Source organism: Penicillium canariense (assembly GCF_028826845.1).
Source record: "Penicillium canariense strain IBT 26290 chromosome Unknown utg000002l_segment0_segment0, whole genome shotgun sequence".
NCBI classification, from domain to species: domain Eukaryota; kingdom Fungi; phylum Ascomycota; class Eurotiomycetes; order Eurotiales; family Aspergillaceae; genus Penicillium; species Penicillium canariense.
The window spans coordinates 9,530-30,574 of NW_026622729.1; the positions used below are offsets into that span (position 1 = coordinate 9,530).

Here is a 21,045-nt window from a genome sequence, read left to right on the forward strand (position 1 = left end):
GATCAACTTCGATAGGTACTAATTATTACAGTGGCTTGTTTTCTAGGATGGGTATAGCCCAATTTAGCCCAATTTTCTCTAATCTGTATTTGTTCACTAACGGTCCAGCCAGGCCGTATTCATGGGGTATTGCGCGAATGCTCTTATATGTAGGTTTGATGCAATTGCTAGGTTTTTGAATACTGAATTGGCTTAATCTTTCTATGACTTGCAGATGGTTTATCTGGGGGAACCAAGCACCCCGCAGAATTAAATACACATGATTTCGAGCAGTGCCTCAAGGCAAGAAAAGATCTTTGACAGTTGAACTCGTACGATTTTCTTATCACTAAAGTATTTGCAGATAGCCTATATTGCCACGGTACTATATTCACCGGCCGCACTCTTTGTTAAGACAAGTCTGATCTACATTTTGATAAGGGTTTTCAAACCCTTTTACGCTGGTATAATATCCTTGTACTGTCTTCTTGGTGGGGTAATTTGCTACTATTTTGTCATCATGTTTGTCAAAATCTTCATCTGCAGTCCAGTCTCAGCCTACTGGACCTTATCAGAACGAGCTTACGCGACTTGTCGGAGACAATCAAGCATCATTATCGCAGATTCTGTCATCGGTTCTGTGACAGACATTGCCATTCTGACATTTCCAGTGGTTTTGACTAGGAGACTGCAAATGACAACCAGAAAAAAGCTCAGAGTTATATTTCTTCTCGGGCTTGGAGGCGTGGCAGTCGGATTCAGTCTCTACCGGCTTGTGGTCGCAATCCACCAAAGAGAAAACCGTCATGATACGGTGTTGTTTATGAGGGCTATACTGACAGGGTAAGAGCGTTCATTGTTTCTTCTCACGATAAACCTAAACCGTTACCAGAAATGCGGAATTAGGCATTGGACTGATCTGTGCCTGTCTTCCGGCCCTCAACACCTTCACCACTCATAATCGACAACACTCATCCTCGAGCAGTCGACTTCCAAAGCCTCAATCCTCGTATCCTCTCTTCGAAGGAAGCCAGTTGATGGAAAGTCAGCTTAGTAGTACTGCGCGCCGAGGGTCAACAGTTTCAGATGGTCCGTTGGCTGGCCAATTGCATTCGTCCCCTATTAATGATTGTAGAGGTGCGATAATGACAAGGGTTTCGCTGGACCAACGTTGGGATAGTGGGCCTTCAAGTAATCCGCCTGGCCCGAGAGACACGTGCATGGATCTAGAACCAACCCGGACTTTAGCCGCCCCTCGACCAGAAAGTTCCTGTTGAGCGAAACGTGATGGGTTAGAAGTTTGCGGAGGGGCGAGCTTTGCGGAACTAGTTTGTACATACTTGAACCTCGGCTCCTCGAGTTTAAAATAATGTCAAGTTCGCAATCTAGAAAGATGGTCCCGATTGATGCACTCATTACAAAAGCGTCGGATTATTTACGGTCAGCACTGGACTGCGGCACGGCCTTTGTTTTGGTTACCACAATACTCAAGAAGACCAAGACCACAAATTTGCGGCTAATCAAAAACGCACTATCAATAATATCTAAATCAAAGTGACGAGAAAAACACTCTGTGGTAATCGATTCGTCTTTGAAGCTAAGCAGATGATTCTTTCAACCCTGGTCACAATTTGAAGCTCAGGCCCTCAAAAATTGGAGTTACCCATCTCATATCCAAGACAAGGATATCCTGAAGAAATGTAGCCGGGAAGCCTCCCTACCTCTCAGCACAGCGGTTGAGACTATGTCGCTCGTTACTGCTAGCGTTAGAGCTATCCCTGGTCTTAGCATCATTATTGTATAAGGGCGACTTAGCTTTTCGCGGAGTACGGACTATACCTAAGGTAGAGAGAACTAAAGTATTCGAAGGGAAAGGGATAAGAAAGAGGTTATTGAGTATATATTAAAAGTATTTAGGATAGATCTTAGAGATAGCGGGAAAAACTGGTATTTAAATACGCCTTTCTTAGGGGGCGGTATCTTTGCCTTGTGAGAAGAATAGGAGCTAGAGTCGACGATATAGGAAGGTAAATATAGGCGGCCTAGTTCACCTTTGACCGTATGGGAATCTATTAAACGTTATAGGTAGGGATGAAAGACGCTAGGGCGGAAGTCAGTAAGGGCTGTAGACTAAAAGTATCGGCCGGTATCTCTACTAAAGCGCCGACCGGGAACCTAGCGTACGTAGGTAAGCTTTTATAGGTGTGTAGCGGGAAGAATGGTAGATTTATGGCCCAAAATAGCCTTACGGCTATTTCTAGCAGTCTATTTACCATCCGCTACTTTATAAAAGTATATATACAGTCGAATTTAGGCGCAAGGTAGCTTCTATTACTATCAAGAATTAAAAGCCTATACCGACCGTATATCTAGCTTACGGTTAAAGGAATAAAAAGCTTTTGAAGCTATCGAAGCCTAATATTATTAGATATCCCCCTATTTAGAGAAACACTCGAAGCGCTAGTCCCTTAGAGTATCGTAGAACTATAATTCGATATAGCACTTATCTTTAAATATAATTGATAGCGGTAAAGTCTAGCCTACAGTGTTAACTATTTCTACTACAGTCACCTATTCTACGTACTATAGTATGCCTCGGGGCTACACCGCGGTCGTATACAGATAAAATCCACTAGGTAAGCGTATCCTTGTTTAAATAGGTTATCTTATAGGTATAGGAGCATATGGTAGCCATTGAACTGTAGCCATTGATCCGGTCGCGTACGGTCGATCGCGGTACATTGTAGACGCGTGCAGCGGCAGTAATAGAGGGAAGATCTTTATTCTGAATAGCCTAGATTGTAAGTTCGATCTTACCTTCTCGTTTGGTAGAATCCTGCTTCTTTTCAGACCGTATTGGTGGCATAGTGGGGGTTTGCCGTGGTGGCGGGTTTGCCGTGGAATACGTTACTCTTAGGTATAAATCGAAAATCTAAATGGAGTACCCCTATATCCTAAGGTGCTATCCCTTTTCCGTGTAGGTCTTAATAGCACCATGCCACGAGCCCTCTGATCGTGACCATCAAGAATTGAAAGCAAACTGCGGCGTGACATCCTTCAATTGGCCGTTTATATCCGCGCTGTACGCCGTGAATCTCTCATCCACAGCCTGTTCGCTCAACTTCTTCTCGCTCTGGCGGAGGGCCAGAGCGGATATGACCCATCCTATGACCTCGATGAAGAGCTGCCCTATAGCGAAGCCCCAGGATGCCCACTATAAGTCAAACCCCAGTCAGCAAGGGCCTTCGAGTGACGGACATGAGTTGCAAGACACGTACCTGAGTATTACAGTTCGAGGAGGCCTGGATCAAGGAGTCCATGTTGGCTGGCTGGTCCGTGCAAGTATAGCTCCACAAGTCCGTGTGTGTGCCCGAGACGTTGCCATAGTTGAGACTCGTCATGGAGATAATCGATGAGATGGTGTAGCCAACCGTCTTGCTCGAGGTCACGATGTAATGAGCAGCGCCGCCAACCATAATCGCCCATCTCGAGAATTTGCTGCCGGGTGCGATGTACGCAACTAGCACTGTCGGGGTTGGGCATGTCAGCTAACCTTCCCGGAGCCTCGGACGACTTTCGGGGGGTGAGATCAAGGAAAGACGGAAAAACTTACTAGACCCGTCAAAAACCAGCGCCGCGAGCGCGACGCTGAACATTAGGAGCGTTGGGACGACGTTGGGCACGGATGGCCACGCCCCGGCATTGGACTTGGTGTTCTGGTAAGTCCAGTACACCTTGCCCTGGAAGATGGCGATGGCGAGGGAGAGCAAGGCAGACAGCATGCTCTGCACAATACGCAGGGTTTGAATCTGCTTGGTGCGGTGGGCGTCGCGGAGGGATTTGCGATTGTCGATCTCAGAGTCGTGGCCTAGGAGAGGCTCCTTAGTGGGAGTGGTTTGTGGGCTCACTTGCGTGGCCGAGGCAGAGGGGAGGATCTTGTCGTCTGTGTCCTTGTCCATGATCTGAGAGCTTGAGATATCGACTGCTGGATGTTTGATATTGACTGAGGGAAGCATTGAAGGGAGGGGGAAAAGGCAGGATGGGAATTCAAGGAGATTGCCTTTTTCTGAAGCGACTGACGGGAAGGAGATATTATCCCATCCATAGTGACCTCTCCCCAGAGGCTTGAGCACCCGGGCACTGGGTTGCAGAGGTTCATGAGTCCTTAGTTGTGGCGTCCTGAACGAAGCGGAGTAGCATGTGCTGTGAGCTGGCGGTGTGAGTGCGAGCCTGGATACCCGAGTGTGGAAGCGCCCAACCAATAGCCAGACGGAATAACACGAGCCCAAAAAAGCCAGCAACTGGAGTGGCTGGAATGAGACCAACGGAGACAGACAAGCTATCAGCCTTTATCAAAGCCAAAGTCTAGACTACGATGCAGTACTGACCCCGCGTCGGTGCGTTGAATCTGCGGCTGACCTCTAACTCTATTTCATTCGTAGTCAATTGCGCCGAGCTGATGCCCTCTTCCGGATACCTGGCATAAGGTCAGCACAAGGGCTAGTCGAATGACACAGGGGGAACGGTCAACACGCAGACTCCTCTAGGGGGGCAACATTCCACCACCCAGGTCGAAACCGGGGCCGGCTGTTCGGGTTGGCTTTGATAGATCTGCTCTCCGGTCCGATAGGGTGATTCCACTTACGAAATGATTGCAAGAATCCCGTGATATAGTATAGGTCCTATTTGAAGAGCCACAGATGGACTTTCTGGCTGTGGATGATTGTGCAAAATCAATAGGACCTGCTCAACTCGATATACTTATCTTGTTTTCAAGGCCAGTGGTCAATCTCACTCCCGAGATCACGGCACACGGATCGCGAAAGATACAGTATCAGCAGATAATCAAAAATTCACGATCTTTCTCACCACAAGCACCAGAACCGTTCACCGAAACTGGGTTCTGGGTTCTTATAAACTCCATCCCGCATCCAATTCTAGTGCAGCAAGATAACACCTGTCACGAGAACTAACAATTAGGCAATGCGATCATAACAACTCGGTAGAGATCGGGCTAAAGCCCTTCACCGGGCTCGCCTAAGGGAAGATTCGAACCGGATCACCCTATGGCCCAGAGTGGCACCTGATAGGCGAAGCAGGGCAGCCGCCGGGTCAGCGAGAATTACGTACTTCGCGAGTAGCCCGGCAGGAGTCCACTACGGTCGCACTAGCCCACGCCTAATCTTGCCAGATAGGCCGGCCGTCTCCACTTATTCTACCACCCAGGCGCCATGCACGATCTCGGATTCATCTCTGCAGGGTTAGAGACGTCGGGCTTGTACGAATGGACTAGGCATACGAATATAGTGTAGAGGGCAACAAGCTATTACAATTATCCCCTCTCCTATAGTATTACCCGGGTTAGTGTTTGTATGTCTTCCGCTATAAATGTCATTACCGAGGCTATAATCTGCTAATAACAATGCTATGCTAATGCCAATTTACCGAGAGAATTAGCAGAGTAGCAATATGCAGCCTTGATCTCCCGCAGACCCTGCTTTTGATGATAGTGGTGGCTTTTCTGGAAGAAAAATTCAGCTAGCACGTGCTATTGGGGCCGTAAGCAGGGAAAGCTGCATGGAGAGAACCGTGCCGAGTTATTTCCGTTGTATCTGCTGCAGCATACGGTGGCATTTCAGAAGTCACTGTCTCCTTTCCTCCCCCCGGGCTTTTTCTTTCCTCTGGCCATACGAAAACTACTCTGTTAGTAATACTAAAATTCTTGATTATTATCAAAACGCGAAATGCCTCGGGTACCACCCTTCTGCCTCAATGGTAATAGCCTGCACCCTGTGAGGTATAGTGATTTGAAAGTAGGTAAAATAGTCACAGTACACAGAAATCTTGATTTCATCCGCAAATATCAGATCAACACGTGTAAATCACAGAGCAAGCAGCATAAAAATTCAACAAAACAAAACAGACAATGAGCAAGATAACAGTAAATTCAAAAAGCCAAGATACGTCAAATTTGACTTGACCAAATCATGATAAATATTATCATGAGTCAGTTTAAAGTCCCAGGCATAGCAAAGCCAAAGTCAAAGATAGCCTGTGCAGCGCCACTGGCATCTCTCCAGGTCGAGGTAGATGCCTTCGCGACATGGTCGATCTGGTGTTCAAAAGATCCATACTTCAGCTCAGCTGTGCATGTCTCTGCCTGGTATCTGATCGCATCCACACATAGATCGACCAGCGTGGACTTGGTATTGATACCACCAAGATTAGCCACTGTACCAACCACTTGTAGCATGCGGCCCTTGTGTACGATTGAGAGACCTTTCTTATGCCCACCCTGGAGTGTCAAGGCTGATGAGATTGCCCCTGCATCTTTGTTCACAATTCCTGCTGCAAGTGTGACTATTTTATCACATATTCCAGGTGCCAATTTTTTCATATCTTCAAGATAGTTAGCTAGGTATAGGGCCTCTATTGTTATATAAATTTACTTACCATCACCCGTGAGGAAGTTCGATAGGACCACATTAGCTGTCTGGTAGACCCCACTCAGAGTATTACCGTCCTTTGACGGTGCCTGAGCAGATGTTGGATCGCTGCGCTTCGAGGACACACCTAAGCCTGATTGCTTTAAACGAATGTTGAATTGCTCCTTAGACGGCTGCTTTTTCGGCCAGCCAGGAACTGTTCCAAATATGAGCGTGACTTCACCGGAAAAGGAAAGAAAAAGGCATAGAACAAACCGTCTTGCTGAAGACAACCTGCTAACCCGGAAAGAGTAGTTGAGGAGTCACGCGAGTCCAAAAAAGAGCGTTTGTCATCACCATTGTGTTCGGCGTTGGTAAAATCGAAACTGACGATAGACGGAGCAATCCAGTCCTCCTGTGTGTTCTGATCTCTTTCAAGCAGAAATTCACCTCCAACAGGAATGGCAGAAGTAACAGGAAAGAGAAAACCTCCGAGGAGAGGAACGACCGTCAAAATAATGCCTGGAGAAATTAGACAAGTGATTAAGTCCGCAAGTTAAAGGAACATACACTTCATCGTAGTCTGGTTGAGTGTGTTCAGGCAAAGCAGGGAGATATGACGATGGTTCAAGACTTATAGAATGCTTGTAAGTGAAGAGATCTCTAAATTGATTGTTTAATTTGAGAGGGATACGAAGGCTTTTTATATTCGGAATTATGCCATGCTCCGCCCCAACGGCCGTCAAATACTGATTCGATATAGGACATTTTGCCATCCATTCTTCGCGCCCGGTTGAAATTCAGATAGCGCATAGCCCCAGTAGAGGAACCAACACAGGAACTGATGCCAGAAGGTCCTTTATCCTACATCAGGGGCCAAAGTATAATTATTGAATACCAGTAGGTTCCATTGGTATTTATTTTTCTTTTAGTGTGTCAGCCTTGCGATCCCCAGTAAGTAATTATTCTTGACTCCTTTTCTATATCACGCATTGATAGTACATACAAGTTGTTGTCGAAGTATGTGGTGTGGTAACTTCCCACTACGAAGGGGCTTGTTCATCAAGTGCCCCTTTTCCCTAACCTATGTTTTCTTTCTTATAATTCTAGATTAGCCATAAAATCAGGCTTTATAAGAGCCGACTATTGGCTGTACGGCACCAGTACTGGGGGAGAAGCTTTCAATAGTTGTCCCCTATTTTTTATACTACCATTCATCAATCCGATCAACCTTGTGGTCCCGTTGGATATCTCCCCTACTAGCCTATACACATAGTGCTAAGTTCGACAGTTACGATAATAGCGATACTGTTGGTAATTATTCGCAAATTGTAAATTCGGAGCATAGGTGGGGGCGTGATTCTCAGCGCATATTGACGACATACGTGCGGGCCTTGGGGCCGTCACACCATTCCGTTAATCAACGGTTCTCTATGTGGCCGGTCTGAAGCCGCAAAGCTCATGGTGGGGCCTGGGGAACTGTCTGCTTGATACCAATATCCCAGAGAACTGCCCCCGGGCCGTCACAGGATGGCGCTAATCAAGGGTTCCACACGGGGCCGGCCCGAAGCCACAATTCTTATTGCATATATTCCAAAGACAGAGACACTATGTTTAGCTCTTTCATTGCGGAACAGGTGGGGCCGAATTAGATTCTCACTATATACCAACATGAAACTGCTGGATGTGATACAGCCTCCATCACAACGTTTCTGCCCCGGGGCCAGGATCCAGCATGAAACTGTTCGATGTGACGTCAGTCTCCTGGGCTGTTCTGTTCCGGTACCCAAAGTACGCCTACGGCAGCCAATAGAGGACATCTGATAGTGCACAGTCCGATGCAAAGCTCTAGGGGCAAAATATCGATATAGCCAATCAGAATAGGTTCCCTGCGGTCTTCTCCGCCTTTTCCAGTCCGAATAATTATCGATACTCTGCATCGGGAGGATGGCAGAAATCTGCCTAAGCCGCTTTCTTAGCTTAGCTCCCCTTCTACCCGAACTCCTATTAATATTTTATGGCATGTCCCTCGAATGTATTTACCCATCATTTATCTAGGCCAAGGCTAATTCAGCTATGGGCGCGCTCGGCTCAGTCTCGTTGTGCCCGGGGAAAATAAATTGGGCAGTCTGGGGCCGAACCTAAAACGGTCACTGTTAAATGATCTTCATGGGTCGCTGTATACCCGCACATCCCGATAATATTTAGCCATTACATTCGAACTGCTGCTTATCGGCCCCACCCCCACGATGACGACAATTTTAGCGGTGCTTAAATAATATAAAAGGCTCTAATGTTGTTTGTAGGAATAATCGTCCGTTCATGACACTGCCCTTGCACTACTGAGCCCCCTCTCTACTATCAGTCCAGACTGGAGGAATTGGCCCCAAAACAATCCTCATCTTTGCCAGTTCCTGATTCAAAAATGGCACGATTTGAGGAATCTGAGTTGCAGCAAGAAGCCGCAGAGGCAGCTTTGCGAGGCGATGCCGCAACGCTCCGAGAATGTCTCAAGAAAGGTCTTTCGCCAATGGACATATCAGTCTATCTAAGTGCCTTGGAATATGGAGACGTGGAGACTGTTCAAGTGATTCTAGATGCCGGTGGGGACATCAACTACTGTTTTGAATACACCGGTTCCCCTCTGATTTCTGCCTTACGACACAACCACCCGGATCTACTTGAATTTTTTTCTCCCATGACGTTGATCCCAACATGGGGCATTGGGTTCACTGGTTACCCCCACTTAGTGTCGCCGTGCGGTACACCGGGGATATTAAGTGGATGAAGGTGCTGTTGGAGAAAGGAGCGAAAATCAAAGGAACAGGGGCTCTACATGTTGCTTCTTTTCTCGGCAATCTAGAGCGAATGCACCTGTTGCTCGAACATGGGGCGGATGTCAACGAAATAACTTTCATGGATGTTATTGCTTTTGTAGACTATCACGGTGCAGGGTACCACGCTGGAGGGACTCCTCTTCATTGGGCGATTGCCGGGGGCCATGCACGGGCGGTGAAGTTATTGTTGGATCTCCACGCTGATCTGAGTGTACTGGATAAGGAGGGAATTTCTGCTGGGGACCGTTTGGCTGAGTTTGAGAAGCACAACAGCCTCTGAATTGGTTATTGGTCTATAAATGGGGCCATACATTGTACCTAATTCTATTTTTGAATGATTGAGTGAATTCCACATTTGTTAGTACGTACCCGAAGACATATAAGGGACTTCCATCCTCTGCACTCTGGTCTGTTCAATTCGTTTTCAAGCACTACCTACTTCTCTTGCCCCCTTTAGTACTATTTTACTATATCGTTTGACCATACTCTACAATGGCAAGAACCAACCTGCGGGGTCTTCTTACTGCTTTTCTCTTTCTATTTTTCGCTGCAAGCATTGCCCCTGTGCATAGCTATCCAACTACCCTGTCCAACACCACCCAAGCCCTTTCCAAGCGCACACCCAACCCCAAAATCCCAACTGCCGAAGAAGCCGCCAAGCACTTGAAAAAGCTCGGTCCTGGCAAGCAAGTCTTCTATAGGGATACGACGCACGAAGCACCATCCCACTACGCGAGAAAGATCGGTGGTGGCCTTTTAGCAAACGCAGACGATGGTGACGGATGGGCAAATCTTGAAGGCGGTCCATTCCGTGAGCGAGCCCTGAGGGTGATTGACAATAAGCCTACATGGAGCGAAATTGAGGTGGATAAGGCTGTTCAGGCTGTCTCTAATGGGTATGCGCTGAACGCAGAGGGTGATGTCGTTGTTGTCTTGCCGTACAACATTCCGAACACTTTCAGCTTTTGGGACGGCGAGTTCGAGGTGCTCAAGAAAAATGAAAATGTGGATAAGATATTGGCCTTTGATATGAATAATCCAACTGTAGAGCCAAAGGGGTCACCTCGAGAGCTCTGGCCTAAGGAGCAGCCGAAGACTGAACATGCTGGTTGAGAGTACTTTGTGGTGAACCTCCTATTGCTATCTTCAAGAGTGTTACTTGACGTACTCCGTGGTTTGCTATTGCTTCAATATTTGGCTTCCCTTACTTACTGCTATTGACTGCGTCTGTCGACTACTTCCATGTTTTTTCTTGCTTCTGCTTCATCGTCTTGTCTATTATTACCTGGTCCGCCGTAAAGCGGTTGACCCTTCCTCTCTTTACCTGCCGCGCCATTGGCCATTAGCGATGGCCATCCGATACTGGTGGATTGTCGGGTCGCGCAGTTTGTCATGCCTATAAGGATGGATTTTACACTATATTATTGTTGAATGTGGAATTTCGATGTATCGTCACTTCCCTGTTCTTGATTGTATTAAGAGCGTAGTTTTTAACCGCTTAAATGCCCTCCAGTTTTTCCGGATCCACTTATACGCCGTAGAACGCCGGGTGCGGTGATTGGAGTACGGGTCAAGAAACAATGCTAGTGTCCGCTCCGACAAGAAATGTTTATAATCTCGTCAGATACAGCTGACGATACTAAATTTTCCCCAGGTTCCCACTCCAAAACGACGTTCGAAATGACTACGGAAAGCATGATATGGTAGCAGCTTCCTCGGTCAAACTTAGGACACCTTCAACCTTGCCTGGTTTGTCTGCAAACTGGTATTAGTAATGATTTTAGTTTTCTTATTGGTCAAACTTATTCATTGTGTCCATTCTTTCAGTGTCTGCCCATTCAACTGTCTTTTTGTCCCTTCGCCTCCTTCCTCTTTGCTGTTCCAGGGCCGCTGTACGCTCTGCGAGCGTGTCCATTATTACGGTGCACGTACAGATTGTGTCTTTCAAGTGTAATTCATTCTAGATTTAACGTATCATGTGGCTAACTTTTGAAAGATTGTCTGTTTCTGACATGGAAGGCGATAACGGTCACCACCATATCTGTAAAATGAGAGTCGAAAACAAACTACCGTCTGGATACAAACGCATTGTTTCTCGGCCCGTACCCGGAACTATGCTGTAAGTCCGTATTTTGTCACTCTATCAATAACCCGAGCTTGGTCTAGTGCATTTATTATATTACACCTCTCAAGGAATCATCGTATAATATAGTAAACCTCTACCGACGAGCCTTAGGATGATTATTGAGATGCTTTCCGGAGGAAATTCCACAAATTGCAAGTGTCTGCACCACTCCGTGCACAATCGAATCTTATATCCGGGGAATGGATCCCCACGATCTAAGAATCTCTCCCGCGTGTTCTGATACATCCGGCTTTCCAGCCAACGTGCTGTTCGTTACGGGAGAGTTGGACGAATCATCGATAGAGGCAGAAGAGTGAGCTAAAAGAGCGAAGAACGAAGGGCACGCTGATGGCCGGGAAGGGAGGTCATAATTCAGAGGATGAAGGGGTGCGGGCATGGCTTTGACAAGAAACTCACAGGTGAAAATCCTTGTGTCAGCCAGAAACTGGGGATATGAACTCGCTGTCAAAGCTTTGAAGAAGGGTCAGGAAGTCAGCACCTAAGTAGCAATTTTAGACTGGTCCACCCAAATGCTTTTGGCTATGCTGCCAAATGGCTTGAATTTCTCAAGGTGTACTAGTCAGAGCTTCAAAGCTCTGCTAGTGCTTTACATTAGAAGGAATATTCATGCATTATATACCTAGGCCCTCGAATAGCGGCCTCCATACTGTGCCAGTGAGGTCCTATTCAGTCATCCTTCTCGATGGGGGCAAGACATTGCTATACTGTATCGAGTAGAAGACCTTCCAGGCCTGTGATGATTTTTTTGTAGAACAGGAGACGAGAGATTTAGTGAGGGCCAGTGTTTATCGTGAGAATCGAGAGCCTATTTCTCAAGAGAATGGGAAAGTCGGAGGAGGATGTGATATGGGAGGGTGACCTTCGACTATTCTTTCTCTGTGCTAGGGCACGAGACATGAATAGTCAGTTCGTGACAGCGACTTTGATGACGGGTGCAAACTCGGGCTTAAAATGTACTCCGTGCAGCAGCAACCATGGCAAACACAGCTCTATCGGCTCCGAGACTCGGCCGGGCGGGTGCTTGGTGGGTCCACCCGTTCTTTTGCGGGCGGCCCCACCGTTTACATTCGCCCCCGTTGACAGCCAGAGCTGCTGGGCCCTGCTGCGCCTAGCCCGAAACTTCTTCAACGGTTTCGCCCACTCCCACTACGACACCCTCGGAACCACTCACGGCTGAGCTGCTCCCTTCGGAGCCGGCCGTGTGGTAGCTCTGCTATCCAGCCTGCTAAGGTAATCTCGGCTCGTCAACACCGAGCGAATCGCAGTGCGTTACGGAGCACTAGCCGTTAGTGGAGTAGGGTCTGCCTACACTACTGGGATGTATTCTGTTTTCGACCTGCCCAGTCCTGACATCACAAGTCCATTCTCGGCTCCCACGGCCAAGCAAGCGCGAGTCGTCATCCCTCCGGCCCCAGTCCGTTTCATTTTCTGTTAAATACCCGAACGGATATATAACGGCCCTAGAGCAGCCGATAGGGGCCCAATCTTCTGTTCTATGGTTAATAACATCTCTAATATCGATCGCGAATTCCTTTAATATTCTTCGATCCCTCCCCATCGCTACCACACCCGGTTCTTGCTCGTGTAAATATCTTTATATTTTATCCTCGAGCCTTCCCCGCCTTACCGTCTACCTAGCTCGTGTATAATCGAAACCTGCCCCTTAGTTCTATCATAGTATTCAATCGCCCTAATACGCTATCTAACCTTTCGTTAGAAGATAGGAGATACCTCAGTTAGTAACGAAGTCCTCAGTCCCGCTCAGTAGATTTATTTTCTCCTATCACTAAGGCCTCTAACTCTCTTACTAGTAATTAGTCCTATAACAGCGCCATCGACCTATTCTCCCTAAACTAGACTTCCGTAGAACCTAACTCAACCCGGACCTAACCCGGACCTAACCTAGGCTAGGTTAGGTTTTAGGTCGAAACCTTTAACCTAGCGTTAGGTCCGGGTTATAAATCTCGACCTAGTATTAGGTAGACTGCGCCAAAAACCGCAAAACCGCAAAACCGCAAAAAACCAAACCGCAATTGGGGGGTTTTTGGGGCTAATTCTAGAAACCGCAATGGTTTTTGGTTTCTAGGTTAGAAACCGCAATGGTTCTTGGGGCCCCAATGGTTTTTAAAGCGGGGCTAAAATATCACGTAGATAATATTCTATCGATATTTATTGGCTACATCTTAATTACTAAGCTGTTTTAACTAGTTTATAACTAGTTATTATGCAATTTTATGTAATTTTATGTAAGAATGGTTTTTGATGGTTCCCCAATGGGGAACCGCAATGGTTTATGGTTTGGTTTGGTTTTTGGTTTTAAAAACCGCAACCATTGCGGTTTGGTTTTTGGGGGCAAGGTTTGCCCCCAATTGCGGTTTTTGGCGCAGTCTAGTATTAGGTTAATAACCTAAGTTAGGTTATAAATATTATAAATACACTAAGACCTATAACTATATAACTTATATATTTTTTAGGCTATAATATTAAGTATTCCTATAATAAGCTATAGTCTCTCTAGTATATAGGTTAATATCCCTTACTATATTTCTAATAGCTATTAGAATTTAGGCTATCTATTATCTAGAGACTATTAATATCCTTACTATCTTTCTACTAGCTATTAGAATTTAGGCCTTTTACTAGGTCTAGTAAATAGTAGCTAAAAAAACTTTATTCTAATAGTACTTAAAGAGTTATTATCTTAACTCTTACGCTTCTATCCTAATATATATATCTAGGTATAATTCCTTAGTAGTAATAGCTAGGATTCGCCGACTATCTAATATCTAATCTCTATTAATAAAGCCTTATCTAGCTTAATCTTATTATTAACTATAGTCTCCTATTTCTCGATATTACTAATTAGCTCTATCTTTATCTTAGTAAGTTTCTTATTTTTCTTTTCTTTTACTATTTTTTTTGTATTATAGGAGAAGAACTTCTCTAGAAGCTTCGCCTCCTATTCTTCTATATTAAACTATAATATATAAAGAAATATTATTAAGTCTTTAATTATCTAAGATTTTATCCTCTCTTAATAGTAATAATAGATATCCTAAGTAATATTAAAGAGCTATTTAATCCTAGTACTTATTATAAAAAAAAAGAGTATATCTTATATAAAGACTATAATTACTAGAAAACAAGCTTAGTATTCTCTCTAGAATATAAAAAGCCTAATCTAAATAGTATCTATCTATAAATTAGTATAATATATCTATAATATAGATATAGTATAAATATATTACTATTAAGATATTAGATTATTTTATTAATAGCTATATTTAGTTATAGCTTATTTGTAACAGATCAAGCCTGAGTCACATGATTGTTCTCTTGAGCCAAAAAGACCACTATGTCAACCATCAAGGTTGACATGCTCAGGACCGACACATATAGTAGCGCACAGCTATAAACTTAATCCTTTACATTATTTTTATCTAATATCTTATTAAGTTTTAAGCTTAGCTAAGATACTCTCTAGGAGCCTTTACTAGACTAATTAAGAATTATAAGATACTCTTAATATAGAAATATAGTTTATTAGAAAGACTTATAATAGGTATCTTACTATTACTAATCCTAATCTTTTAAAAGGAAGAATTTATACTTATTAAGGGTTAGGGTTAGGGTTATGGCATTGACCTTGCGATTATCACGAGAGAAGCGACGACCTTACCGCGGGGCAGGTAATAGTAAGCTAGTAAGCAGAGAAAGAACAGTAAGCATACATATAATTCAACAGTAAGCGTGCATAGAAAAGGGAATTGGAGAAAGCTACCTAAAATAGGAAGAACCCTGGACATTTAAAGACAAAAAAGAAAAGAACGAAAGAATATGCAATACGGTAGCTTTTGTTTTCACCTTCAACTTGAATTAGCATACTGGTCCCATACTGATCCCAACTGAGAGCGCCATTCGTAGCCAGATATGTGACCTTAATATTTCACTCAGCTCTCCAACCCACTCTGTGTTTTAGCCCAAGAGCATTACTTACATAAGCGTCGTGAATTCGAAATGTTCAATATTATCCTCCCCCCCCCCCCCCCCCCAACAGGTTGAATAGTTCTGGATTGATGGATTTCACCATATCGCCCATGTGTATCACCATCCTCGCGACAGTGATCGAATGTCTCTACCTAGCCTACCAAGCCCTCCTTCCTAAACCCATTCCCGGAATTCCCTACAATAAAGCCTTCCCCCGAAGCTTGCTAGGCGACGTCCACACGATGATATCATACGTCCCTACAACTGAAGGGGGCACATTTATCACTTATGTGATGGAAACAATGACGGTGCTCAACGTGCTTTGATCCAGGTTTTCATCCGACCTATGAGCAAGCCCCCGCTTATCCTCGGGGACTTCCCGGAGGCGTACGACATCCTCGTCCAACGGAAAGACTTCGACCAGTCGCATACGCTCGGGGATTTGGTCTTGGGGCTGGCCTCGGATCACCACATCCTTTTAAAGACTGACAATGTGTAGAAAGCCCAGCGTCGACTCGTGCAGGACCTAATGACGCCCTCATTCCTGTACAAAGTGGCGGGGCCGGCCCTTCACCAAAACGTACGGATGATGATCGACCTACGGCAGACGAAGAACAAGATTGCGGATGGTCGCCTATGGGCTGCGGGGGATGATATCAATCAGAGGGCGCTCGACGCGGTGATATCGTTTGCGTTTAGAGAGGGTTTCGACCACAATGGCACGAAACCCACACTAGAAGCCGTTCAGATAATAAGTAGGGAAGCGATCCAAGAAGTGAACAGAACTAACCGCGATGAACCCCTGGTCTTTCCCAAGGGAGGGCGGATGAGGCCATCCAAGCCACACTCGATCTAACGGAGACGGTGGGAGAGGTGCAAGGGAACCCGGTACCAAGCTTAACGTAGGCCTATATAATCCGACGACCGAAAGCAATGATGGCAATTAAAGTCAAGGAGGATTATATCCGACAACAGTTGGTCTATATAATAAAACGGCTGCACCAGAGCGGAGACAATGTGATCACGTCTTCTATAGACCAAATAATCGCGCGGAAAAAGAGTTGGGCCGAGAAAGACTGGAGACAACCTAACTATTTCTCGCGGGTAATGATTGATAAGACCTTCGGATTCATATTTCGCCGGCCACGAAACCACCAGCACGACCCTCAGCTAGGGCATGAAGTTCCTGGCTGACCATCAGGCCCAGACCAAACTCCGCCACGCGCTAGAGGCCGCCTTCCCCACCGCTGTCGCCGCAGCACGCGATCCAGCTATCCAGGAGATTACGGGCACGAACATCCCCTACCTCGACGCCACCTTGGAGGAGACTCTGCGCTGTGCCGTGACCGCCCCGGCCGTCGATCGGGTTGCGGTGGTGGACACCGAGCTGCTCGGGCATTGGGTCCCCAAAGGCACTGTGGTGACCTGTTTCGTGACGGGACCCAGCATGATGAGCTCCGGCTTCGACATTGACGAAACCTGGCGGAGTCCCACCAGCCAGGCAGCCTGGAAAAAGGGCCAAGTGCGAGCGTGGGATCCCGCGGACATGGGGGTCTTCCGTCCAGATCGCTGGATCGTGCACGAGAAGCAAGGGGCCAGTTTAGTGCCACGGCCGGGCCCCAGTTGGCCTTTGGGCTCGGTGCTCGTGGGTGCTATGGCAAGAGGCTGGTGTATCTAGAGATGAGGACGCTGCTGACGTTGGTGGTGTGGAATTTTGTGCTACTGCCGTGCCCCTCAGCCTTATCCAACTATCGCTCATCCTTAATCACCACAAATGAGTCCAAGCAATGCTATGTACGTCTGCGGGAAATCACCAGAGGGTGACGGTGCGACTAGGCCCTAGTTTAATTGGGCACAATGGAAAAGCTTGGCCGGGACTATATATCCTATATCCTATAGGGGTTAATGCTATTGGTCCCGTTGGATTTAGGGGATTGAGCTTAACTATGGTGTTACGTGTTCCTAACTGGTCCCTGTGAGTAGAACGTCCGAGGGAGAATTAAATACCAAAATAAGAAGATGGTTAAGATTAAATTAATATTGACATTGTCATAGGGAAATTATTACGACCGGGAGCGGGTTAAAATACCATTGATTCCCCTACATGCATATACAAGTGTCCGTAGCTAGATATGAGGATGTTATTTCTGTGGCTGCCAAGAGATAGCTTGCCAGTCTGGTTTGGTCTAGTCTCAGACAAGTTTGACAAAGTTTCGACCACATTCGTGTATCAGGACGCGTCGAAGACGCTGGCACATAGCTCACGGAGAGAGAAAGAAGAGCGACAGAAACGTAGTGTATTCAAGATGAAGCTCATTGGTTGAAGAATGATATTTGTCCTGGTGCCCTTCAACTTCTGGTAACCTTCAATCAATTTACAAAAGGTTCAAGCTTGACTTTTGCTGGAACTCTCGGAAAGGGAGGAAAACGCCTTGGTCCAGAAGAATCTGTTGACCTTCTTTGGAAAGAACAAATTTGACCAATTCTCGCAACACTGGGTCCATGCCTTTGTGAGGAGGCGAGTTCAGGTTGAAATAAATAATTCGCGCAAGTGGCCAACTTGCCATAGCAATGTTTTCATAGGTAGGGGTCACAAGATTGCCAGTAGTCGGATTGGTTGTGCCCAGTACCTTGACTGGACGGTCAATGTAAGCAAGCCCTGTATACGCAATGCCAGCGGGATCGTTGGCTACGTAACGTGACATGTTGAAGACTGTAGCATCCCAAGTGACATGAGGGTCTTTGGCAGTGTTGTTTACTGCGATGCCGGAGCGCCCTTGTGAAAAATTTAAGTCAGCACACCATCTCTCTTTCTCCACGGCAACTGAAACAAAGGGTAGGATACAGTACATTCGCCCCTAGTACCATTGTAACTGAGCACCCGCTGGCGGATGAACTCTTCAAATCCATTCCAAGGCTTAATACCGTAGATATTGATAGGGCTTTTACCAAGCTCACCACCGACACCTAGCTGGCCCCAAGTTGTTATGCTTGGGCCACCGCGGGCACGGGTAGTGCTGAAAATAGAGTCGAGCTGATCAAATGTGAGGTGCTCAACTGGATTTTCTTTGTTCACAACAAACGCCATAGCGTCTAAGAAGCCGAACTGCCGATATGACCCACCACATATAGGAATAGAAGTAGGAGGATAACCGAATTTGGCAGAAAAGCCATCAATATCGCTAGGCTTGAGTTCCCGGGAAACGAAAACACCATCCAGAGTTCCTTTAGTAAGCTCCAGGGCTCCCAATGACCCAGCGTGCGGGGCTGGGATTTGCATCGTCACATTGGGGTACCTGAGCCATATCGAGTTCAGCTACAAGCGAGTATAGTAGATTAGAATGGGGCCCTTACATGAGCATGAAAGCATCAATCCACTGCTGGGATAGAACAGCCAGCACATCAGAGCTCGCGAGGGTGTAGTTTCCCTGTAGCGGTTGCGTAACTGGCTGATAACTTGCCAGACCTGGATCAATGGAAGGTTGCAGGAGTTCTTTAAATCCAGGAAAGCGGCCAACAAGTGAACCACGGCTTGATTCAGACAACGTTTAGCAGAGGAATTCAAGTGCGGATCCTTCTTTCTTACGCTGCCTGCTCCTCCGTCTGGGAAGCGTAGGTCGGTAGCGTCGGAGTCATAAGGTTCACAAAAGGAGCTTGATTTGAGGTTTTGCCAAGCGACAAGCCAGCAAAACCCAGGCTAAAGCCCAATATCATAGAGGATGAGTGTTTCATGTTGGTAGTATTTGTTTGAGTAGGTGATAATGGAATGAAGATGAAAAATATGCGCAGATTCTTTTGTCTTATTTATACTTCTCTCTTTAACAGCGGGGTATGAGATCCAAGGTACTGGTTCAACTGAGGGGTAAAAGATCTATACAATTGATACAGGATCTTCCAGGTCTCTGCCATAGCTTACCAGTTCTGACAAAGTGCTTTTGAGTTTTCAAAAAGAGTCGCCGATAGACGGAGGTAAATAATGGATTTGCTTCAATTTTGATGAAAATATATGTGATTCTCGTAATTGGGTTGCGAGTGACGGAGCTAGATGGAGAACGCCAAGACACTTGTCATCGAAGGAAATGAATGGCTCAGCTCAGTCTCGACTAAAGCACACCAAATTTCTCGATTTCTCTTATCCAGAATTGATTATATTTGAGGTACCGTTGATCATAGAAAGAAAGGTGCTCAGCAGATAATCTAGCTCACGCTGGGCTGGAATCATGAATATCCTTTCCTAACGGCAGTAGCCAACAGACTCATTCTATAAGACATATATCGAGAGTAAAGTGATGGCCTTGTCATGAAAAACGGTGTATTACGTACCGAGAATCGGCAGCATTGTTTTTGATTTTGAACTCCGCCGGCTTGGCATAGCAAACCAAGAAATAAACAGCATTTGCCTTTGGTCCTTGGCGCTTTGGCTGGTTCTGTGGTTTGAGCCTATATCCGTTTTCCGGAGTTGTTAATGTCTTCTTTACTCGAAGGCCCACGATAGGGGTTGAGATTCCTCCGAACCCGGGAGATATTTGCCGTCTTACACAAGTACATTATAAGGTTTGACGGGTGCCAAAACCCCGCGAGGGAACCCTCTTCCCTATTCTAGGAAGTCGTAAGGTTTACCTAAAAGCTATGTTCGACGCATGATTGGTTCCATGAGACAATTCAGGGAAATTGCCAAGAATTTTAACCTTACCCCCGCGTTTTCTGGTCCAAAGCGCGAGCAACTTCCGATGGACCAGAGCCCCTAGTCTAAGATTTCCTGAAGTGGAAGGACCTACGTCCTATGCTGTATCAAGTAGGAAATCCGCTCATATGACTACAATAACATTAAATCTAGTAGTTTTTTCCATGATAAAATATCGAATTCAATATTAATACCGTCTACACCTCGGCAAGGACTACGCGCAGGCCCACTGTTGGTCTTTTTTCAATGTAGTTAGGACTGTACCACGGTCCCCAACGATCCTACGTGGTCCCCCGCGCGGTCCCCTAGAATTTTATAAGGATACTAAGACCTTCCTATTCAGGCTATATGAACTAATTAGTTAGCCAAAATTGCTATATTTCTATGTTTGTCTTGGTAATAGGACCATAGGACTGGACCGGACGGCTATAGTGCGGCCCCAAAAATGTTGGGACGAAGCCCTGCATGGTGCGGTCTAGTCCCTGGTCTAATCTGGTCCTAAGCGGTCCTTGCCGAGGTCTACTATTGTGTCCTTATTTCAAAGTCACGATCTTTAGAATTAAGGCAAACTTTTCGCGCGATGCTGGTTAAGCCTAGATTTTCTTGGCGTAATCGATCTCCGAGGATGTGTGATTTGCTACATATTTTCTAAAGAGCGAATGGATAAGCTAGAATTTAGTTTGTCTGCTACTGGCACACAGACGGAATAATTTCGGAGAAAATGGTAAACTTTAGATAAAATCAGAAATTGAGAATTGGATATTCCGGGGGGCTGGGGGGTTGAGCATTTTCCCCATGGGCTAGAGAGGATGGTAAGGACGAGGCCAGAGATGGTAGCCTTTAGATAGCGCCACGTGTGTGGCAAGATTCCGGAGAAAAGTTAAATCGGTTGAGAAGGATCAAGCCACATAGGGGTTGTTAAGGGTGGAGCCCATGTGTTGAATTCACGGATTGCAATTGCCAATGACTTAGTTATGAACAGCCTAA

General features: G+C 46.0%; 7 protein-coding genes across 7 annotated transcripts; 4 read left to right on the top strand and 3 right to left on the bottom strand.

Moving 5' to 3' along the window:
• Positions 1 to 343: 343 nt before the first annotated feature.
• On the top strand, positions 344 to 1,159 carry N7482_003179 (uncharacterized protein; the record flags this gene model as incomplete). The annotated part of the gene is made up of 3 exons (XM_056685304.1): positions 344 to 822; positions 872 to 1,051; positions 1,117 to 1,159. Coding segments are annotated over 3 exons (702 nt in total), but the record flags the coding sequence as incomplete, so codon positions are not given.
• A 1,842-nt stretch (positions 1,160 to 3,001) lies between these two features.
• N7482_003180 (uncharacterized protein) lies at positions 3,002 to 3,938 on the bottom strand (the record flags this gene model as incomplete). Its single annotated transcript, XM_056685305.1, has 3 exons — positions 3,002 to 3,193; positions 3,258 to 3,505; positions 3,593 to 3,938. The coding sequence occupies 3 exons, from the start codon at positions 3,936 to 3,938 to the stop codon at positions 3,002 to 3,004; spliced, it is 786 nt and encodes a 261-aa protein (XP_056544047.1).
• Positions 3,939 to 5,986: 2,048 nt separating this feature from the next.
• On the bottom strand, positions 5,987 to 6,981 carry N7482_003181 (uncharacterized protein; the record flags this gene model as incomplete). Its single annotated transcript, XM_056685306.1, has 4 exons — positions 5,987 to 6,378; positions 6,433 to 6,621; positions 6,681 to 6,926; positions 6,975 to 6,981. 4 exons carry the CDS (start codon positions 6,979 to 6,981, stop codon positions 5,987 to 5,989), a joined length of 834 nt encoding a protein of 277 aa, XP_056544048.1.
• A 1,848-nt stretch (positions 6,982 to 8,829) lies between these two features.
• Positions 8,830 to 9,521, top strand: N7482_003182 (ankyrin repeat domain-containing protein; the record flags this gene model as incomplete). Its single annotated transcript, XM_056685307.1, has 2 exons — positions 8,830 to 9,166; positions 9,268 to 9,521. The coding sequence occupies 2 exons, from the start codon at positions 8,830 to 8,832 to the stop codon at positions 9,519 to 9,521; spliced, it is 591 nt and encodes a 196-aa protein (XP_056544049.1).
• Positions 9,522 to 9,733: 212 nt separating this feature from the next.
• N7482_003183 (uncharacterized protein) lies at positions 9,734 to 10,354 on the top strand (the record flags this gene model as incomplete). The annotated part of the gene is made up of 1 exon (XM_056685308.1): positions 9,734 to 10,354. One exon carries the CDS (start codon positions 9,734 to 9,736, stop codon positions 10,352 to 10,354), a length of 621 nt encoding a protein of 206 aa, XP_056544050.1.
• Positions 10,355 to 16,551: 6,197 nt separating this feature from the next.
• Positions 16,552 to 17,052, top strand: N7482_003184 (cytochrome P450 monooxygenase; the record flags this gene model as incomplete). The annotated part of the gene is made up of 1 exon (XM_056685309.1): positions 16,552 to 17,052. The coding sequence occupies one exon, from the start codon at positions 16,552 to 16,554 to the stop codon at positions 17,050 to 17,052; it is 501 nt and encodes a 166-aa protein (XP_056544051.1).
• A 697-nt stretch (positions 17,053 to 17,749) lies between these two features.
• On the bottom strand, positions 17,750 to 19,106 carry N7482_003185 (PstS family phosphate ABC transporter substrate-binding protein; the record flags this gene model as incomplete). Its single annotated transcript, XM_056685310.1, has 4 exons — positions 17,750 to 18,150; positions 18,240 to 18,670; positions 18,729 to 18,905; positions 18,961 to 19,106. 4 exons carry the CDS (start codon positions 19,104 to 19,106, stop codon positions 17,750 to 17,752), a joined length of 1,155 nt encoding a protein of 384 aa, XP_056544052.1.
• Positions 19,107 to 21,045: the final 1,939 nt, after the last annotated feature.